Here is an 18,169-nt window from a genome sequence, read left to right on the forward strand (position 1 = left end):
ATGTTTGCTGGGTTCCCAACCTACCTGGACTCAGCTCCCCACCTCTATCCTGAGGCTCTAGGACTTGGCATGCCCTGAACTTTTCCTTGTTTAAATGTCCCCAGCAGGTTGGACTGAATAAACCTTAAGGTTTTCTCTGGCTTTCTCTGAGTCTGCAAAGATAATAATCAGCTGATAATGGTCTAGGGCTTTGCTCACAGAGGCTTTCTCACCTGACACCCTCTGCGTGTTCCACCGGGGCCTCCTGTGCTTCTTTGACATGTGCAGTTTCTGAGAACGAAAAACTTTCTGAACTTGGCTCCAAGGTCAAAGTCCACCTGAGCTTCAACTCCTCCTCTGTACTTTGTGCTTCTCATGCGTTTGTGCAAACTCTGGGAGATAGTGATGGGCCGGGAAGCCTGATGTGCTGCAGTCCATGGGGTCACAGAGTTGGACAAGACTTAGCGGGTGAACAACAGCCGAGAGCGTAGTTTCTCTTCTGTCATGGGGGTCTCACCTGAGGTAACACAGGTAGGTATTTGTTTGAGAGTGTATCTACCATGGATTCCTTTCCTGATGCTAAGTTTCTTTTCAATGAGTTGTTGTTAAGAGTCAAGAGTTAGATAATAACTGGAATTTAGTACTTTTCATTACTTAAACCTTGTCCTCCCCTCCATCATGAAACTTACCAGAAAAGCTTTGTGTTTGCACACAAAGTGGGCTTAGACAGGTATGGATTCTTTTTTTTTTCTAAGATATTTTTGGAAGTGTACTATTTTTAAATCCTTTATTGAATTTATTACAATATTGCTTCTGTTTTATATTTTGGTTTTCTGGCCGTGAGGCATGTGGGATCTTAGCTTCCTCCCAGACCAGGGATTGACCACCCACCCCCTGTAATGGAGGGTGAAGTCTTAACCACTGGACAACCAGGGCAGTCCCCAGGTATAGATTCTTATGGAAGAGACAGTATTTCTCGTTCCATTTCAGTTTTCTCTTAGTGGCAAACACAGGAAGAATCTGTCTCCTAACCTCCCTTGCCTTGAGGTGGGACCAGTGACTGAGTTCTGGTTGATGATAGGAAAATATAATAATATGGGTGACTCCCAGGCCTGGTACCCAAGACCTTCTGAGTGACCTCCCTTCCTTTCCCTCTCTTCCCTATAGCTGGCTGGATAGAGAGGATCAGGCAGAGGACTCCAAGTGGAAGGAGACCAAGATCCTGAGACCATTACCAGGAAGGCCCCGCCACACATCCAATAGGATGTAAATAAGATCTAAATCTCTCATTTCATTTTAGCTGCTAAGTGTAGGAGTTATTTGTTAAGAGCACTTAGCTATTGTTGACCAATACAGTTCTGAGCCTAGTTTTACACCTAACTATAAGATCTTGGGCAATTCCTTTACTTTTTCTGAACTTTCTCATCTGTATGAAGCTTTGCTGGCAGGCTCTGTGATCAGAAGAGCAGAGCTTAGCATGCAGCCTTCCCAGGAAACAGCGTACCTGCCTAAACCTGCTCACCAACCTGCTGCCTTCTCATTGTGCTTCCATCCGATCCAGTGGTCTCGAGCCCACCTCAGGGCATTTGTACTTGCTATTCCTTCTGCTTGGGTCACTTTTCTCCCAGGATCTATGGCTTTCCTCCTTCTCATCAATTAGGGCTAATCTTTAGCATCATAGCCTCAAAGATGCCTTCCCTGGTGTCTACAGTTCAAAGAACACACTTGACTTCCAATTCTTTTTTTTTTTTTTTTTTGGCCACAGCATGTGGGATCTTAGTTCCCTGACCAGGGATTGAACCTGTGTCCCCTGCATTGGAAAAGCAGTGTCTTAACCTCTGGACCGCCAGGGAAGTCCATGATCTTCAATTCTTTATCACAATTGTCCTAATTTTTTTTTGTTGCCTCTACCCCTCTCTGAAAGCATTGTTCCATGCTTAGTCATGTCTGATTCTTTGCAGCCCAACGACTGTAGCCCACCAGGCTCCTCTGTCCATGGGATTCTCCAGGCAAGAATACTGGAGTGGGCTGCCATTTCCTGCTCCAGAGGATCTTCCCAACCCAGAGATCGAACTTGCATCTCTTGCGTCTCCTGCATTGGCAGGTGGATTCTTTACCACTGTGCCACCAGGAGGGCTTCCCTGATAGCTCAGGTGGTAAAGAATCTGCCTGCAATGCAGGAGGTCCTGGTTCAACTCCTGGGTAGGGAAGATCTGCTGGAGAAGGGATAGGCTACCCACTCCAGTATTCTTGGACTTCCCTGGTGGCTCAGTTGGGAAAGCTCAGGACGGCTTCCCTGATAGCTCAGTTGGTAAAGAATCTGCCTACAATGTGGGAGACCTGGGTTTGATCCCTGGATTGGGAAGATCCCCTGGAGAAGGGACAGGCTACCCACTCCAGTATTCTGGCCTGGAGAATCTGGTGTCACAAAGAGTCTGACATGACTGAGCAACTTTCACTTTCACCTCACTTTCACTTTTCAGTGCCACCAGGGAAGTCCCTAAATACTCTGAAAGCATAGTATTATGTATTGGTTTATAGGAATATTATCCATTAAAATTATCATGTACCAGGCACATGACAAGCGCTCTATAAGCAGTAGTTCTTTATGCAGATCCCACTATACTGAGTCTCTGTTTACAGATCTCTCTTTTCACACTCCATTGTGAGCCTCTGAAGGTCAAGGACAAGGTCTTACTTATATTCGCTTCCCAATAAACCATGTATATAAGAGAAGATGAAGAAATGTCTGTGACGGGAGAGAAACTCAGATCATGTCTTCTATCTAGAGCATCCAGAGACCAACGAAACCATCCTTGTTCTAAAAAAAATTAAACCTTTTTATTAGTATATTTATTTTATATATAAAAGAAATACAAAAAAAGAAACACAAAGAAAATGCGTTTATGGCAACTCGGACTTGTCGGCGCCTTCGGCGGGGGCTCCCGGCTCTGGCCCGCTGGGTGTCAGCAAAGTCCGCCGGTTGTAGTGGCCCTTGATAATGCCCGTGTTGTTGTTCTCGTTCAGCAGCTGCTTCTGCCTCTGCCTGTTGAGGGACTGGACGAGGCCCAGGACGACCGCGGCCAAGGAGTACTGCCCGGGCAGTCTCCTCGGGGGCAGGATGAAGGGGTTGGGCTGGACTCTTCCCAGGAGAAAGTACGTTTTGATTTTCCCTTCCTGCTCGCTGATGCCCTTCACGTAGATCTCCCCTCGGTAGTCAAAGGCAAAGCCCTGGTCCTTCAGGATGAGGTAGGTCTCCTCCGGGACCTGGATCCTGCCGCTGACCCCCGTGCTGTCCATCCGACTCGCCAGGTTCACGGTTTTGCCCCAAATGTCGTACTGTGGTTTCTTGGCGCCGATGACGCCGGCTACCACGGAGCCGTGGCTGATGCCTGTGAGGGAAGCGAAGGAGCAAGAGATGAGAGAAGAGGGAGGTCTCGGAGGGATCCACCTCCACCGTCCATGGGATTCTCCAGGCAAGAATACTGGAGTGAGTTGCAATGCCCTCCTCCAGGGGATCTTCCTGACCCAGGGATCGAACCCACATTTCCTGTGGTTCCTGCATTGGCGGGCAGAGTCTTTACCACTGAGCCACCTATTTTCATCTCATCTTACTACTATGAGGTAACAATACAAAACCCAGTTTACACAGGATAAAGCTGACACTCAGAGAGTTTTGTTTTTGTTTTCTAATTTTGGGCCGCACCTCGAGGTATTTGGAATCTTAGTTCCCTGCCAGGGGATCAAACCTGTGCCCCCTGCAGTGGAGGCGTGGAATCTTATCCACTGGAGCACCAGAGCAGGGCAGTCCCAGAGGATTTAAAAGACTTGCCCAAGTCATAGAGCTGGTCACAGCAGACCCAAAACACAAACTGAGGTGCCTGATCCCATTGGGAACATAATTTTCCAAATTCCAAACTATGCCTCCAGTGTAAAGTACAGGTTGGCCTTAATCTCAGCAACATCTCCTGAAATTACAAAGCCATTGCTCAGGGTTATAGTTCTGCTTTTTGTTCTTGGTTCGATCATGTTTTCAATGATTTCAGAAAGGACATGTAGGGCCGCTGAAAGATGTGGAAACAAGCCCTGAACATCCCATCCATCGATCAAAACATAAAATATCAATGCTTTATTCCAGTGAACAAAGGCAGTCCTTAGATCTGACAAGTCAGGCATGGGTATTACTTGACCTTTTATACTTGAAAGCTACTAAAGCAGAACCAAGAAAGTAAAATGGCACACCAGCCAGAGGATATCTAAGACATAAGAACTGCAAGAACATCTGTTTTTAGATTGCACACTGGACCCCAGAAGGTCACTGGTCTCAGTAAGGAAATCTTGGAGCTGCTGCTGGAGGACCATTTGGCTGTGTGATCGTAGGCTAGTCGCTCCCCTTCTCTGGACCTGACTTTACCCATCTATACAATGTGAATGTGGACTAAGCAGGGGCTTTCAGATTGGGCTTCCCAGGTGGCTCAGATGGTAAAGAATCTGCCTGCAGTGCAGGAGACCCAGGTTCGATCCCTGGGTTGGGAAGATCACCTGGAGAAGGGAATGGCAACCCACTCCAGTATTCCTGCCTGGAGAATCCCATGGACAGAGGAACCTGATGGGCTACAGTCCATGGGGTCACAAAGAGTTTGACATGACTGAGCAACTAACACGTTCACTTTTAGACTGTGCTTTAGGAGCCACCCCACCCCCACCCCCCAGGCTCAGTAAAGATGCTGAAAAAATTAACAAGTTTTACAAACTGTAAATGACTATTATCATATCACTGTGAGTATTGTGCTGTTGTTTTGCACAAGGGTATCCCAAAGCTCAAAGGATGCTGAGCTATGTGGCTGATTGAAGAACTCTAATGCTATCTGCCTGTCCCTGGCTCAGTTCAGCATCTGACATCCTCAGGAACAGAATCCTGGCTTTTGGCTCAAGGCATGACCCCCAGCATCAGATGACACAGAGGGAAATGACTGACAGTCAGCTTTCTCTCTACCCAGGGCTTGCATGGGTGGGATTCCAGACAAGCTGGAGGAGGGGGGAGCCATAGCCTATCATTTGCTTGGTATTTCTGCACACAGGCCAGAATCCTTCCCCTGCTTCCAGCATCTTGAGCAAGAAGAAGCCCAGACAGGCCTGTCCTTGACCAGGTCACACTGGCTCTGCTGTATTCTTGCGGGAAAAAGCGCCCCTGGCTTGATGCCCAGGGCATGGGAGGGCTCAATGGAGTGAGGCCAGCCAGCCTTCCAGCTGCTACTCACCAATCCGGAGCTCAAAATTGTTGAAGGAATGCTTGTTGATCTCCTGGATGCTTTCAGTCAGGGCGAGGGAGAAGTCGGCCAGGGCACACAAATGCCCCCACTTATCTTCGCACTGCTGCAGCAAATGTGAGAGAAGAAGTCATTGGACGGGCAAACAGGATCGTTTCTGCTGCAGGGGTCTGGTCTGTGTCCTAACCTAACTCCACCCACACCCGCCTTCAAGGGAAGTAACCAGGTTGTCAGCCGCTCAGTCATCAGTGTCCAGAGTCACAGGGTGCCAGGACATTTGCTCCAGAGAGTGTGTGACTCTCAGATTCCATTCCCTACCCCTACCCTTGTCTGTTCAGGTTGATGCTGCTCACAGGGGTGTGTGCGTGTGTGTGTGTGTGTGTGTGTGTGTACACTCCTACATTCACATGTGTGATGTTTCCAACCTAGGAGCCGTGTCTCTTTCCTTTGAAGCACTCACAGTGTCTGTTTAAGGGATGTTTCACGTAGACATTTGCTTTCTGAGCCTCAGTTTCCTCGCAGCAACAAAGACCCAGTGCAGCCAAAAAAATAAATACATAAATTTTTTTTAAAAGTCTGACTTTCATTTTTTAAAAGTGGAGCTATTATTATCATTACTTTTGGAGGAGAAAACAAAAGTAAGAATAAGAAAACAGGCTGGGATCAGGGGTTTAGCAACATCTGCAACTGGGTCATAATTGGTATTTCTCATTCCTGACTTTGCACATCAAGTGAACAGTGAGGTTCTGAGTGACGCCTAGAGGCTTCTCAGTCATAAAGAAGCATTGTTTCACCCAGTGGATCCTGCTTACATGGGGAACAAATACATCACGCACCTGGAAGGTCCACTTATCAGAGTTTCTCCCTACAGGTCGCCAAGTCTCCTGGCGCTGACAGCCCACCACGCTCCCACCTTCAGCGACAGGACCACAGTGTGGTCCCTGCCGGAGGGTGTGGTCGAGTCCAGAGCATTCTTTACCTGCTTCTCAGGTGACAGGCCCGACACGGCCATGTAGGTGCTGCCAATTGTCTTAATCTTCTCAATGTCCTGAAACCGGTCTTCTCCGAGCAGCTGAAACAGACCCAGACAGCAGCATCAGTCCTGGTCCTCATGCTCCCAGCAGCCTGGGGCTCCTGGAAACAAGCCCTTGGCTCACGGTAAGGACCACCTCGGGCTGGGTTAGCATCCTTGAGGTAGCCACTTTCCTTTCTCAGAATCAAACATCCAGGCCGTCAACATATGTTTATTGATCACATGCTAAGTGTTAGGTGCCCAGACGGGTGTGACCAGATACTCTAAGCACTAGATCAGTTCCTATGAGTCTCTGAAATAAACAAATCTATCTTATTAGATTAAAGAAGAAACAGCAAATATTCTGAAATCCATCAACATCTCCTTTTGGCTTTACTGTCAGTGTGTATTTAAAATTTTAGCATTTCATGTCAGCATCCTGGTCTAAGGCACCTGGTTTGTAGTTATTGTTGTTTAGTCGCTAAGTCAAGTGTGACCCCAGGGACTATAGCTCATCAGGCTCCTCTGTCCTTGGGATTTCCTAAGCAAGAATACTGGAGTGGGTTGCCGTTCCCTTCTCCAGGGGATCTTCCTGACCCAGGGATCAAATGTGCGTCCCCTGCATTGGCAGGTGGATTCTTTACCACTGAGCCACCAGGAAAAGCCTTATACTTGGTTACTGTATTGCAGTAACTTCACTTCTTGAGCTAAAGTTAAGCCACTATTCTGAGATCCTGCAAACTGTGCCCCGGGCAGAAAGTGGCTGGAGCGGTGTCTGTCCTCAGCTGTTTAATGCCTGACGTTTATCCTCAGATGCCACTAAGCAGGCTTGGTCTCTTAGCAGCCCTTTGACTATTGATATTTTAGCTCAGAGATTTTGGCATGTTTTTGGTTGCCCACCTCCCTCCCTCTGCCTCCTTACAATTGCATTTCCCCAGATTCCTGCAGGAGGGGGAGCTGCCTTCCTCTCTTCTCTTACGAACTACTTCATGCATGCCTGCTAAGTCGCTTCAGTCGTGTCTGACTCTTTGCGATCCAATGGGCTGTAGCCTGCCAGGCTCCTCTGTCCATGGGATTCTCCAGTCAAGAATACTGGAATGGGTTGCCAGGGGATCTTTCTGACTCAGGGATCGAACCCGTGTCTCTTATGTCTCCTGCATTGGCAGGCGGGTTCTTTACCACTAGCGCCACCTGAGAAACCCTCGGAACTATTTGGCTGAAGGCCAATTTCCAGTCCAGACAAAGCTGTTCCCTCCTCAAAAGTCGATTAGGAGGCTTTGCTACTTCGTTTTACATCCACTATGCAGCTAAGAGCATCAGGAGCCATGATGGGGTTCCTTATCAGTGCCTTTATTAATTCTCTGTGAGGAGCACTGAGATGTGAGGGACTCTTCAGCCTTCGATGAGGCAGAGGCTGGGGATGAGAAGTCCTGCCATTGGGTTATCACAAACCCAGTCCTGGAGCGTGTGCTCCAGGCAACGTTCCGCCTTTCTCTGAGCCGGGTTCCAGTGGCAATTACATCAGAAGAAGAGCAACACGATTACTGAAAGGTATCTGGTTGGAGATCAGTCAAGGCAGAGTCTAGAGGGTCTCTTTGGACCCAAAGGAAGAAGGCAATCTGACTTGTCACTGTTGGTAATAACGGTAAAATATTTTCTTTAATTTTAGGATCCCCAAAGCTCACATTTCTCTCTAGGAGATGAGGCTGGTCTCTCCAATGTGTATCTTCACTGCTTGCTATATCCTTTAGGTAACAATATGTTATCTGCTTCATCCAAGCAGTGTCTATATGTGATCTGACAAATCTCCAAACTTGCCAATTATTGTTATAAATGCCATGTACTTTGTCCATCTATTGCATTTCATTTTTCTTGCCTTGCAGAAGTTCATTATATATTTGTCACATTGATAACTTTTTGTTATAGCATGTAGACTATAATAAAAATAAATAAGTATTGTGTGGAAAAAAAACAAACTCCAGAGAGCAAAGAAAGAAGGCATGTCCAGATGATCCAAGAACCCATGCAAAGAAGGCTGATGGGGCTTGGGGTTGGCAAGCCAGGGAGTCTTATTTTTCCTTCCTGTTGACTACATTCTCTTCTTTCTTCCTTCTCCTCCGTGGCTTCTCTTCTTCCTCATCTTTCCCCCTCTTCTTTTTCTTCCACTCTCTCATCTCTGCTTCTCCTCTTTCTTCTTTCACCTTCTCCCCAAATCTCCTTTTTCCTCCTGTTCCTCCTGATCTAAAACCCCTTAGAAGGACCGATTCCTTCTCTTAGTCTTTCCAAGTTCCCTCCTCAAACCTTCATCTCTACCAACAGAGACGCTGTCTTCGACCTCTGTTTATTGGGAAGACTGGCAAAGAGGAGCCGCCAAGGGATTTTAGGCTTCAAAGGAATGTAACAAAATACTGTTGCTTTTGGTGGTTGCTGGTAGTCAGATGCAGAAGCGTGAATGGTAAGCTGACTGTACTCATTCAGATGAGAAACAATATGGACTAAAGCAGGTCAAGGGCCACTTTGATGGTGAGATGGTGAAGGGCGTATCCAAGAACTATTAAGAAGCAGGACTCCACAGGACATTCTAGATGGATGGTGGGGATTAAAGGAGAGAGCTTTGTTTAGGGGGATGGGGTAGATGCTGTTGATACCAGCTCAGTTCTCTTGTATGGGCTCATTCTCCTGAGAACCCTCAGGGCTGGCTGCTAACAGTGTACTGTTATACCCATTTTGGAGAATAGCCCTGAAAGCCCTCTTCTTGACAATGCCTGGAAGATCACACACCCCCACGGGGGTGGCCCATGGCCAATGGCTGACCTAGACAGGTGTACAAAAGCCTTGCCTCAAGGTGGACCTCTGTGGTACCCCTTATAGCCTTGAGCTCCCTGGGGGATCAGGCTGAGGAGGCTGGACTTCAGCTGAACCCACATTTTTGCCTGGCTTCTTCCCTGACATCTTTTCAATTACTCACAAACTTCCCATCTAGGATTTAGGCATGTGGATGGACATGGGTGTCCTGTCAAGCTAGGGGGTGGTGAGGAGGAGAAGACCCCCTCCTGCAAAGCCTATTAATGTAAAGTGCGGCATGAGGGTTTCCCCCATTCCTGAAAACTGGAAGAAGAAAGTATCATCTGGGGTGCGTTTATATTTTGTGTAGGTCTGTGAGCAAATGCTAATTGATGGTTTTATCTTTGGCAATTTGAGCAGATGGAGAAATGGCCCCATCTCTGTGATGTCAGGGCCTTGTAGCACTGGCCTCTGGTCAAGTCCTGGTTTTGCCATTTGCTGGTTGCATGACCCTGGATTAAGTTCCTAGCCTCACTGAAGCTCACGTTCTTGGTCCTCCAGGAGAAACAACCGCCTTTATCTCATGTGATAATGAAATTAGATGACACATGTCTGTGTCTATAATGCAGTCTGGAATTCTGTAAGTGCAGACATTGGTTACAATGAGCAACACAACACTACAACAGCAAGGATGCTTATTCGCGATTGTAAATTTCTGAGGCTCCCGTTTACCTCATCGAAGTCAGCAATGATCTCATTCAGCAGGCGGAGGCATTCCACTCCTTGGTTGTTCATTTCAGTCTGAGAGTAAAAGTCTGCAAACCCCGGGATGGAGGCAAACATCACCCCAACGGCGTCATAGGATTGAGAATACAGCTCCTGGACAGACAGACACAGAAGGAACCAGAAACAGTCCTCAGAGGTGAAGTTCTGCGGTGATGCTCCCTATGTACATGCACCTGCAGCCACGCACAGGCACCCGGAGAGGACAGAGAACGGGACCCTGACAGCATCTCACCGTAGCCTCGTCACCAAGTGGGCTGGGACCATTGAAAATTCATGGTCCCAATTTCGCTGACTTGAGCTTAACTGAAGCCCAAAAATTGACATAAAATGAGTATAATGGTATAATATGCCATGTAAATGGGCATGAATGACAAACGCTTACTAGAAAACTGTTTTTTAATGACTAAACATTCACAATCTTCTTTTTTTTTTTTCTTTTGCTTTTCATGTTGAATTTGTTTCCAAATCATTTTTAGTGTGTTATTCTAAGACCAATTGATAATTTTAAGTGGCAAAGCTATGGCTGATTCATGTTGACGTATGGCAAAAAGCTATCACAATATTGTAAAGTAATTACCTTCCAATTAAAATAAATACATTTTTAAAAATAAATTATTTTTGCATTCTATTGTAAAAATACATTGTACTAATAGTCTGTATGAGGATTAAAAAAAAAAAAACTATGACGAGAAAAAGAGAAAATTTGTAAATTCATGGTCTCCAGTCTCAGCTGGGCCCAGATTTCTGCCTGCGCATCACTGCCCTTGGTCAGCTTCCTTTTCTGCTATTCTCAGTGGCCCTTCTCAGCTCTAATCACTCTCCTTAGCTTCACTCTCCACTTGATTCTTCTCAGTAGATGGTCTTGTCTGATATGCTATTGAGAACACTGAGGCTCTCACTTTCCTCACTCATACAATCATCTCATTCATCATATCTTCATCTCTTTGGCTTCAACTCCAGACAATGCATCTTCCCTTCTCCTGCTGAATATCAATGCTTCTTCCTCATCTCTGGGTCCCCCTCTAACTTCTTCAAACTTGCCCTCCTCTAGTGATCCCTTCCTTTCTTCTTTCTTTCTCCTCTCCCCCTCCACTTTCTCTAAGTGCCTCTGATAAAAAAAACTGCAAGGTGCTCTGGATGCTGAAGACACTTGTAACTAATCATCTCCACCCTAACTTCTCAAACTAGCTATCTCTAGTGCCTGTTCATGCTCTGTGTCCATCTGCATGAAACGAATCTAGGGAAGGTCAGATTGCCAGCCAAAATGAGGACATCACTACACCAATCTCTGTGCAAGGCTCCCTGGGCATCCCTGGGAACCGGTGTGGTGATCACACCCAAGTTCATAGGTCTCTTGACTTCTCTGTGCTTGTTATACCACATCTATTTTCTTTGTGTCTGGCCCCTTCAAGGATTTATTTATTTTTTTTGGCTTATGTACTATCTTCAGTGTTGGTGATTGTTGCTATGGTTCTGTCCTTGACCCCTACAAGGTTCACAGTGTGCACACTCACCTGGGCCATCTTGTTCACTCTCAACCTTTCACCAACAATCAGGTGTGAGTCTCTAGAATCCCATTTCCAAGTCAGTTCTCCTTGGGCTCCAGGCTTCTCTCTTCCATGCTGGGTTTCCTTCACACGCCTCAAATTACAAGTGCTGCACCTGACTGCATGTCCTCCGCACCTACACCTGCTCCTGTTTCTTCATTCTCTGACTCAGTTGGTGGCACCGGCATGGACAAGTCATCCAAGTTAGAGACCCTCAGAGTCATCCTTGACCCTTTCTTCCCATCATATTCAGATCCAATAAACTGCCAAGTCCAGGCGGGTTTCTTTTTGTCTCCAACATATTTTTTCTAATCCTCTCACTGTTCCTATCAGGTCCTTCCTGCTTTCCTCCTTGACTATTTTTTTTAAACATTTTTTAAAAAAGATTTTTAAAATACAATCCAGCTATAAGGTTTTTTTGTTTGTTTTGCTGCACTGTGTGGCATGCAAGACCTTAGTTCGCTAACCAGGAGTCAAACCCACAGTCTCTGCAATGGAAGGCAAAGTCTTAACCATTGGACCACTAGGGGAGTCCCTTCCTTGACTATTAATTAATATGAGACCCTCTTCCTGGGTTCAGGACTGGTCTTATCTCATTCAAAGGCATGTTCCATATGGCAACCAGAGTGATATTTCAAAGATAAAATACTGACCATGCCCTTCCCAATCTCAAAACCCTCCAACTGCCCTCAGGACAAAGTTGAAACACAGGAGCATGACCTATATTCACATATTCCTGCCCTCGTCTCCGCCTATCTCTTCCGCTTCATGGCCTGCAATTCCCTGTGTTGGACCTTCTGTTCTAGAAACCCCGAAGCATCTGTATTCCTATACGCCCACGATGGCGGATGTGGTAGGCACCTGGCCTGCATTCTCTCTTCCCAGGTTCTGCCGTCAGCCAGCCCTTGAGTTTCTTTGCACAGAGTTTTTCTCTGGCCACTGGAGGGCACTCTGCCCACGTGCGCCGCAGGCTAAAATCTCCAGGAAGCAAACGCCCACCCCCTCCACTCCCTGCCCTTCCTCAAGGAGCTGCTCTTAACAGATTCCAGATGGACACCAGCATAGAGTCCTCAGCACCTTCACCCTTTGGGCAGATAATTTTGAGGCACGCGTTCTACACCATTTCCCAGGTTTTCCACCGAGATTCAGCTCCAGTCACCCACAGAGCTAACTAGTCTGATAACGCCTCAAGATTGGATTCCTTTCCTTTCCCTACCATCTTTCTTCCTCTCCTGTCTACCTGGGTGGGTTTCCTGGGACCACCTCCAAGCAAGATACTTGCATGCGAACGCTTGTCTCAAGGAATGCTTCTGGAAGAAGCCGAAGACACATCTTCTTCAATGCTTTCATTTTTACGGTCTGTCCTTTGATAGAATATGTCCTTCCTTCCCTGCAGTGAGCCTCCATAACCAGGCTAACTCTAGCTTTCTGCTTTCACTACCCACCTAGGTATCATATCTTCCTGCAAAACTTCCCGGACTCACCGATAGGGGTGGGAGGCTGACTTGGGCCGTGTGGGCACCTGGGTCACTATACACCAGAGCGCTTGCCGTGTACACTGTCTTAATGTCCCTCTCTTCATTTACCTGTGGACTCTGCAAGGGCAGGGACTCCACACCATTCATCTCAACGTGTTCAAATCATGCAATTAGTAGTTTTTGGATGTCTGCAATGTCATACATGCCCCATACAGGGTCTGAAGTGAAAGTGAAGTTGCTCAGTCGTGTCTGACTCTGCAACCCCATGGACTGCAGACTATCAGGCTCCTCCGTCCATGGGATTTTCCAGGCAAGAACATTCCAGTGGGTGTTCTCTAGGAGATCTTCCCTGACCCAGGGATTGAATCCAGGTCTTCCGCATTGTAGGTAGATGCTTTACCGTCTGAGCCACTAGGGACTGGTGCAAGGTAAATGCTCACAGTTTTGTTAAGTTGATGACTCTTAGCCTGTGTTGTTGTTATTGTTGTTTAGTCGCTCAGTCGCTCAGACCTCATGGACTGTAGCCCGCCAGGCTCCTCTGTCCATGGGGAATCTCCAGGCAAGAATACTGGAGTGGGTTGCCATTTCCTTCCCCAGGGGATCTTCCTGACCCAGGAGATCTTCCTGACCCAGGAACTGAGCCAGGGTCTCCTGCATTGGCAGGCAGATTCTTTGCCACTGAGCTACCAGGGAAGGCCCCCTTAGCCTGTGTAGGAAATGTTAAAGCTTTACAAAGCATTTTCATATGAATCCGATGCTTTAATCCTTGCACTAATCCTGTGCGAAGTAGGTACAATTTTTATACCCACTATACAGATAAGGAAAATGAGACACGGATGACATAAGGCATTGGGATCATGCAGTTGGCAGCAGAAGAGCCAGAGTTAAAGACGTCTGGGGTCTTCCCCACTCAGCACACCTGGACTTGCTTTCTCTGCCTTTTATGCCCTTGGTCTGAGAAAGAGGTTGTCCCTGACTCATGATCAGTTGACTTGAGCTTTAAGAGTGGGTATATCTGAATGGACGGTTTTGCTAGTCCTCATTCAAAAGGTGGCTGGTGACCAGCTGGATTGGGTTGGGTTGGGGGACAGTGCAGATTGTAGCCAAGTTGCAGAGCCATGGTACACAGCTTTCTGAGGCTGGGTCATTCACCTTGGCCTTGAACAATGGAGTTAGACTGCAGGAGAAGCCTGACTGCTTTATGGGTCTGAGAACCTGCATAAGCAAACCTACAGAACTGCATCCTCTGAATGGCTGTGATTCGGAGAGAAAAAAAAATCTGTTTGCTCAATTACCTGCTGTATTAGTCTGCTCAAGCTGCTGTAACAAAGTACTGCAGCCCGAGTGGCTTAAACTACAGAAGTTTACCTTCTCACAGTGCTGCAGGCTAGAAGTTTAAGGTCAAGGTGTTGCCTGGGTTGGTTCCTTCTGAGGCTGCTCTCCATTGGCTTACAGATGGCCTTCTCCCTGGGTCTTCACATGAGGTCTGTTACACGTGTATCTGTGTCCTAATTTCCTCCTTTTATAAGGACACCCAGAGAAGGCAATGGCACCCCACTCCGGTACTCTTGCCTGGAAAATCCCATGGACGGAGGAGCCTGGTGGGCTGCAGTCCAGGGGGTCACTAAGAGTCGGACACGACTGAGCGACTTCACTTTCACTTTTCACTTTCATGCATTGGGGAAGGAAATGGCAACCCACTCCAGTGTTCTTGCCTGGAGAATCTCAGGGATGGGGGAGCCTGGTGGGCTGCCGCCTATGGGGTCGCACAGAGTCGGACACGATTGAAGTGACTTAGCAGCAGCAGCAGCGGCATAAAGACACCAGGCACATTAGATAAGAACCCCATCCTGTCCCTTTAAAGACCCCATCTCCAAACACAGTCACATTTTGTGGTCCTAGCTGGTAGCAAGAGGGTTCTGCACTACTGGGCTGGCCAAGTGGAAGGACAGAACTTCTTTGTCTTGGGCACAAACAGGTCCCAGAGGAAATAAGACAGACTGAGGGACTCGTGAGCCGTTAGCACAGTAGTCCAACGACTCTGGTCTCCCCAGTCATATCCACTAGGGCAGGGAAGATGGGGTAGGCAATGATGAGACCCCCTCCCTAGCACTGCCCCAGAGACTGGAAGGTGTCACAGGAAGTTCTTTCCTCAGTGGGCCAAGCCGGGAACATGTGAAGAGAGGAGACGATGGCCCTACAGATGTAGTCCTGTGGCCTTGGCCAGGGAGAGAAGTTCCCTGCTTCAGGTCCCTTGGGGGTAGAGGAGATGCTCATGTCTGCTCTGCTGTTGCCCTGGTTTCCCTGAGATGCTCTGTGTCACATCCCTTGATCCTCTGCGCCACGGTCAGCAGTGGCTGCCTTCTCCTGGTGGCCCAGCTCCTGTCAAATATTCTTGCCTGGAGAATCCCATGGACAGAGGAGCCTGGCGGGCTACAGTCCGGGGGGTCACAGAGAGTCAAACATGACTTAGCAATTAAAGGACAACAGTTTACAAAGGGCTTAACTAGGAAGATGAGGGTCAAGTATAAGTTTACCCTAAGAAATCCCTTATGGATACAGGGCTCGTGGCCGTCGAACTGCGGCAGTTGAGCTGCCATCCTCCTGGGCTCAAAGGGATGAGAAGAGCCAGAGACAAGGATGTTGATTTGACATCGGAGGTGGCCCAGCAGCGGCCTTGGGAGGAGCTGTCAGTTTCTGTGGGGGATGTAGGCAGCCTTAAATGGATCCCAAGGGAGGGAACCAAAGGAATAATAATATACTGACCTCATTCTCCTTCCCCGGCTCCTGGATCTCTGGCCCAGTGTCCCCAGTTAATGACCCTCAGCTGGGTGTCAGAGGGCTTGCGAGGTCACTGCCGTGACCCACGCAGGTTGCCCCCTCCCTTTCCAAGCGAGCAGGGAGAAGGGGGTGGGGGCGCTTGGAGGGGCTCACAGGAGAGCTCCAGCCCCCTGCCCACACCTGGCCACACCTTTAGAGACATCCTGTCACTCGACTCGCTCCAATCAACCGCGCCGAGTGTGCCATCTGGTTCTTTCTGTTTTGAGTTCTAAAAAGATAAAAACACTGTACACTGCGGAGGGATTGATGAGTATAGAAATGCTATTACTGTTTCATTGTCACCCTCCTCTGGCTGGATGTGCAGGTTTGGGCTTTGCAGAGGATTCGGGCACCTGCATGCTCCGCCCTCTGCCCCCTACCCAGAAGCCAAGATGAAGATTTTGCCCAGGGAACCAGGTCTGGTTTTTCCCTGGCCTAGGCCTGTCTGACTCAAAGCCCTGTGTCTTGTACTAAGTGAAGTCACCTCTCTGCAGGGGAGAAACCGTGTCTGATACCTCCTGGCCTTGTAAGTATCCTCAGGTCTCAGCTCAAATGCCATGTGCTCAGAGAGAACTTCCAGGAGCCTCCAGTGAAAATGCCCCCCTTTCACACGTGCTTTTCTCTCACTCGGGGATACCGAGGTGGCTCAGTGATAAAGAATCTGCCTGCCAATTTAGGAGACTCGGGTTTGATTTCTGGGGTGGGAGATCCCCCTGGAGGAAGAAACGGCAACCTACTCCAGTATTCTTGCCTGGACAATCCCATGGACAGAGGGGCCTGGCAGGCTATAGTCCAGGGGATCACAAAGACTTGGACATTACTTAGCAACTAAACAACAACAACAATTCTCTAACTCAGCTTCATCCACCCTCATAGAACATTAACATTAACATATAACTGTGTTACACATTCTTTTGTTTTAATGTCTGTTTTCCCAGAAAAACACGTGCCTCACATCAGGCAGGACTTTGTCTTCTTTGTCCTTCTTTGTCTGAACCCCAGGATCTAGAATAACATGTGGCACTTGGTTGACCCTCAAGAAATCCTTGGGGAATGAATGACTGAGTGAATAGGTGGGAGGTGGGGCTGGGAGTAGAAAAAAGTAATGATGACTCATATTTTCTGAAATAACAACAGCAAGAATCAGAGGGCTTGTAGAATGTGCCAGGCACCACTTAAGCCCTTTATGCGTAATAACTCATGTAAATGTTGTAACGTAAAGTTGGGGGATCCTGTTCCTGTGGAGATGAGGAAAATGAGCTCTAGAGAGGTTCGCCTCTTGTTCATGGTCACAGAGTCGTGAGAGGAAGAGCCAGGACTGAAGTTCAGGCATCAGATTTTCAAATATACCAAATGGCTCTGCTATCCTGAGCCCCGCTTACAGCCGGCCACACTGGGCACGTCATGTGTTCTTCTTACCCAATTTAATTCTCACACTAGTTCAGCAAGGCTGGTATTATTTCCTCCTCAGTTGGATGACAGAATGGATTCAGAGAGGTTGCGTAAGCCGCCCTGGGTCACACCGCTAGTTCGGGGCAGAGGTGGCACCAGCACCTGAGACAGCTGCCCTGGGCACTGTCCTTCCGGAAGTTCTAACAGAGCCAGGATGAGCGAGCAGGTTTCCTGGGACTCAGCGAGCACCTGCCTGACACTGCTGACCCAGCCCCGCTGGCCTGATCCGCAAGAGCCCCTGCCCGGCGTGCTGAGTGCTCTTCGAGGCCGGAAGTCGAGCGGAACAGCAGGAATGCCAGGACCTCTGCGCGGATGACTCAGCCGGAACAGACTCGGACAGGATGTTCCAGGGTGCGGCTCTGTCAACCGCCCTAGGTTTGGGTGGCTCACGTCATTCCTTGTCACTGCTCCCCCATCTCTGCCACTCACACCCCGACAGCAAAGTGCAGGAGAGGAAGCACAGCGTTTGGCTGGGAGGTTGTGCACACCTGGGCTTGAACTCCAGCTCACTACACACTAGCTCTGTGACCTTGGGCAAAGTCCTTTACTTCTCTGGCCTCAGTTTCTCCATCGATGAAATGGGGATAATCATTCTTATTCCTTGTTGCCCGTATCTGTGAGCACTGCCCTCGCCTCTGAAAGCTGGGACCCAAAGTCACGAATGTCCCCAGGCAGATATTCACAGGTTTGTATCACAGTCAGATTTGTAGCAGGAGAAGAAGCTAAAAATGCCTCTTATGGAAACAGAGCATGAAATCGGGAATTCTTGCAGGCTATAGCTGTCCTGTCTCTGTCTGTCACCCCTTCACATGTTACACCACTCTGCCTGTGTCTCCTGCACCCAGACATGCACAGGCACATGTAGACACACACAAATGCCAAGTTCTTCCACAGATACATTCTTATTTCCATACACACAACCCAATCTTTCCAGATACCTACACAACATAAATCATGCCACATAGACATCTTCTATAACCATCACATATACACGTACACACTCCCTCATCTTCACAAACTCCTGGGGCACCATGGGTAGCA

The 18,169-nt window shown here is 48.1% G+C and overlaps 1 protein-coding gene across 4 annotated transcripts in view; it reads right to left on the minus strand.

Moving 5' to 3' along the window:
- Positions 1-2,795: 2,795 nt before the first annotated feature.
- The window catches only part of ADCY8 (adenylate cyclase 8), a 226,878-nt gene continuing 211,504 nt past the window's right edge, over positions 2,796-18,169 (minus strand). For 3 of the 4 annotated variants that reach the window (XM_043484063.1, XM_043484066.1, XM_043484065.1), the window contains 4 exons: positions 9,778-9,924; positions 6,229-6,321; positions 5,241-5,355; positions 2,796-3,371 (listed from right to left, as the gene is read on the minus strand). In XM_043484063.1, the coding sequence (XP_043339998.1) occupies positions 2,884-3,371; positions 5,241-5,355; positions 6,229-6,321; positions 9,778-9,924 (843 nt within the window). In that variant the 3' untranslated portion in view covers positions 2,796-2,883. The remainder of the gene's footprint in view (positions 3,372-5,240; positions 5,356-6,228; positions 6,322-9,777; positions 9,925-18,169) is intronic. The other variant, XM_043484064.1, reaches the window with a different exon arrangement.

The sequence above is a fragment of the Cervus canadensis genome, chromosome 12, assembly GCF_019320065.1.
Source record: "Cervus canadensis isolate Bull #8, Minnesota chromosome 12, ASM1932006v1, whole genome shotgun sequence".
NCBI lineage: Eukaryota > Metazoa > Chordata > Mammalia > Artiodactyla > Cervidae > Cervus > Cervus canadensis.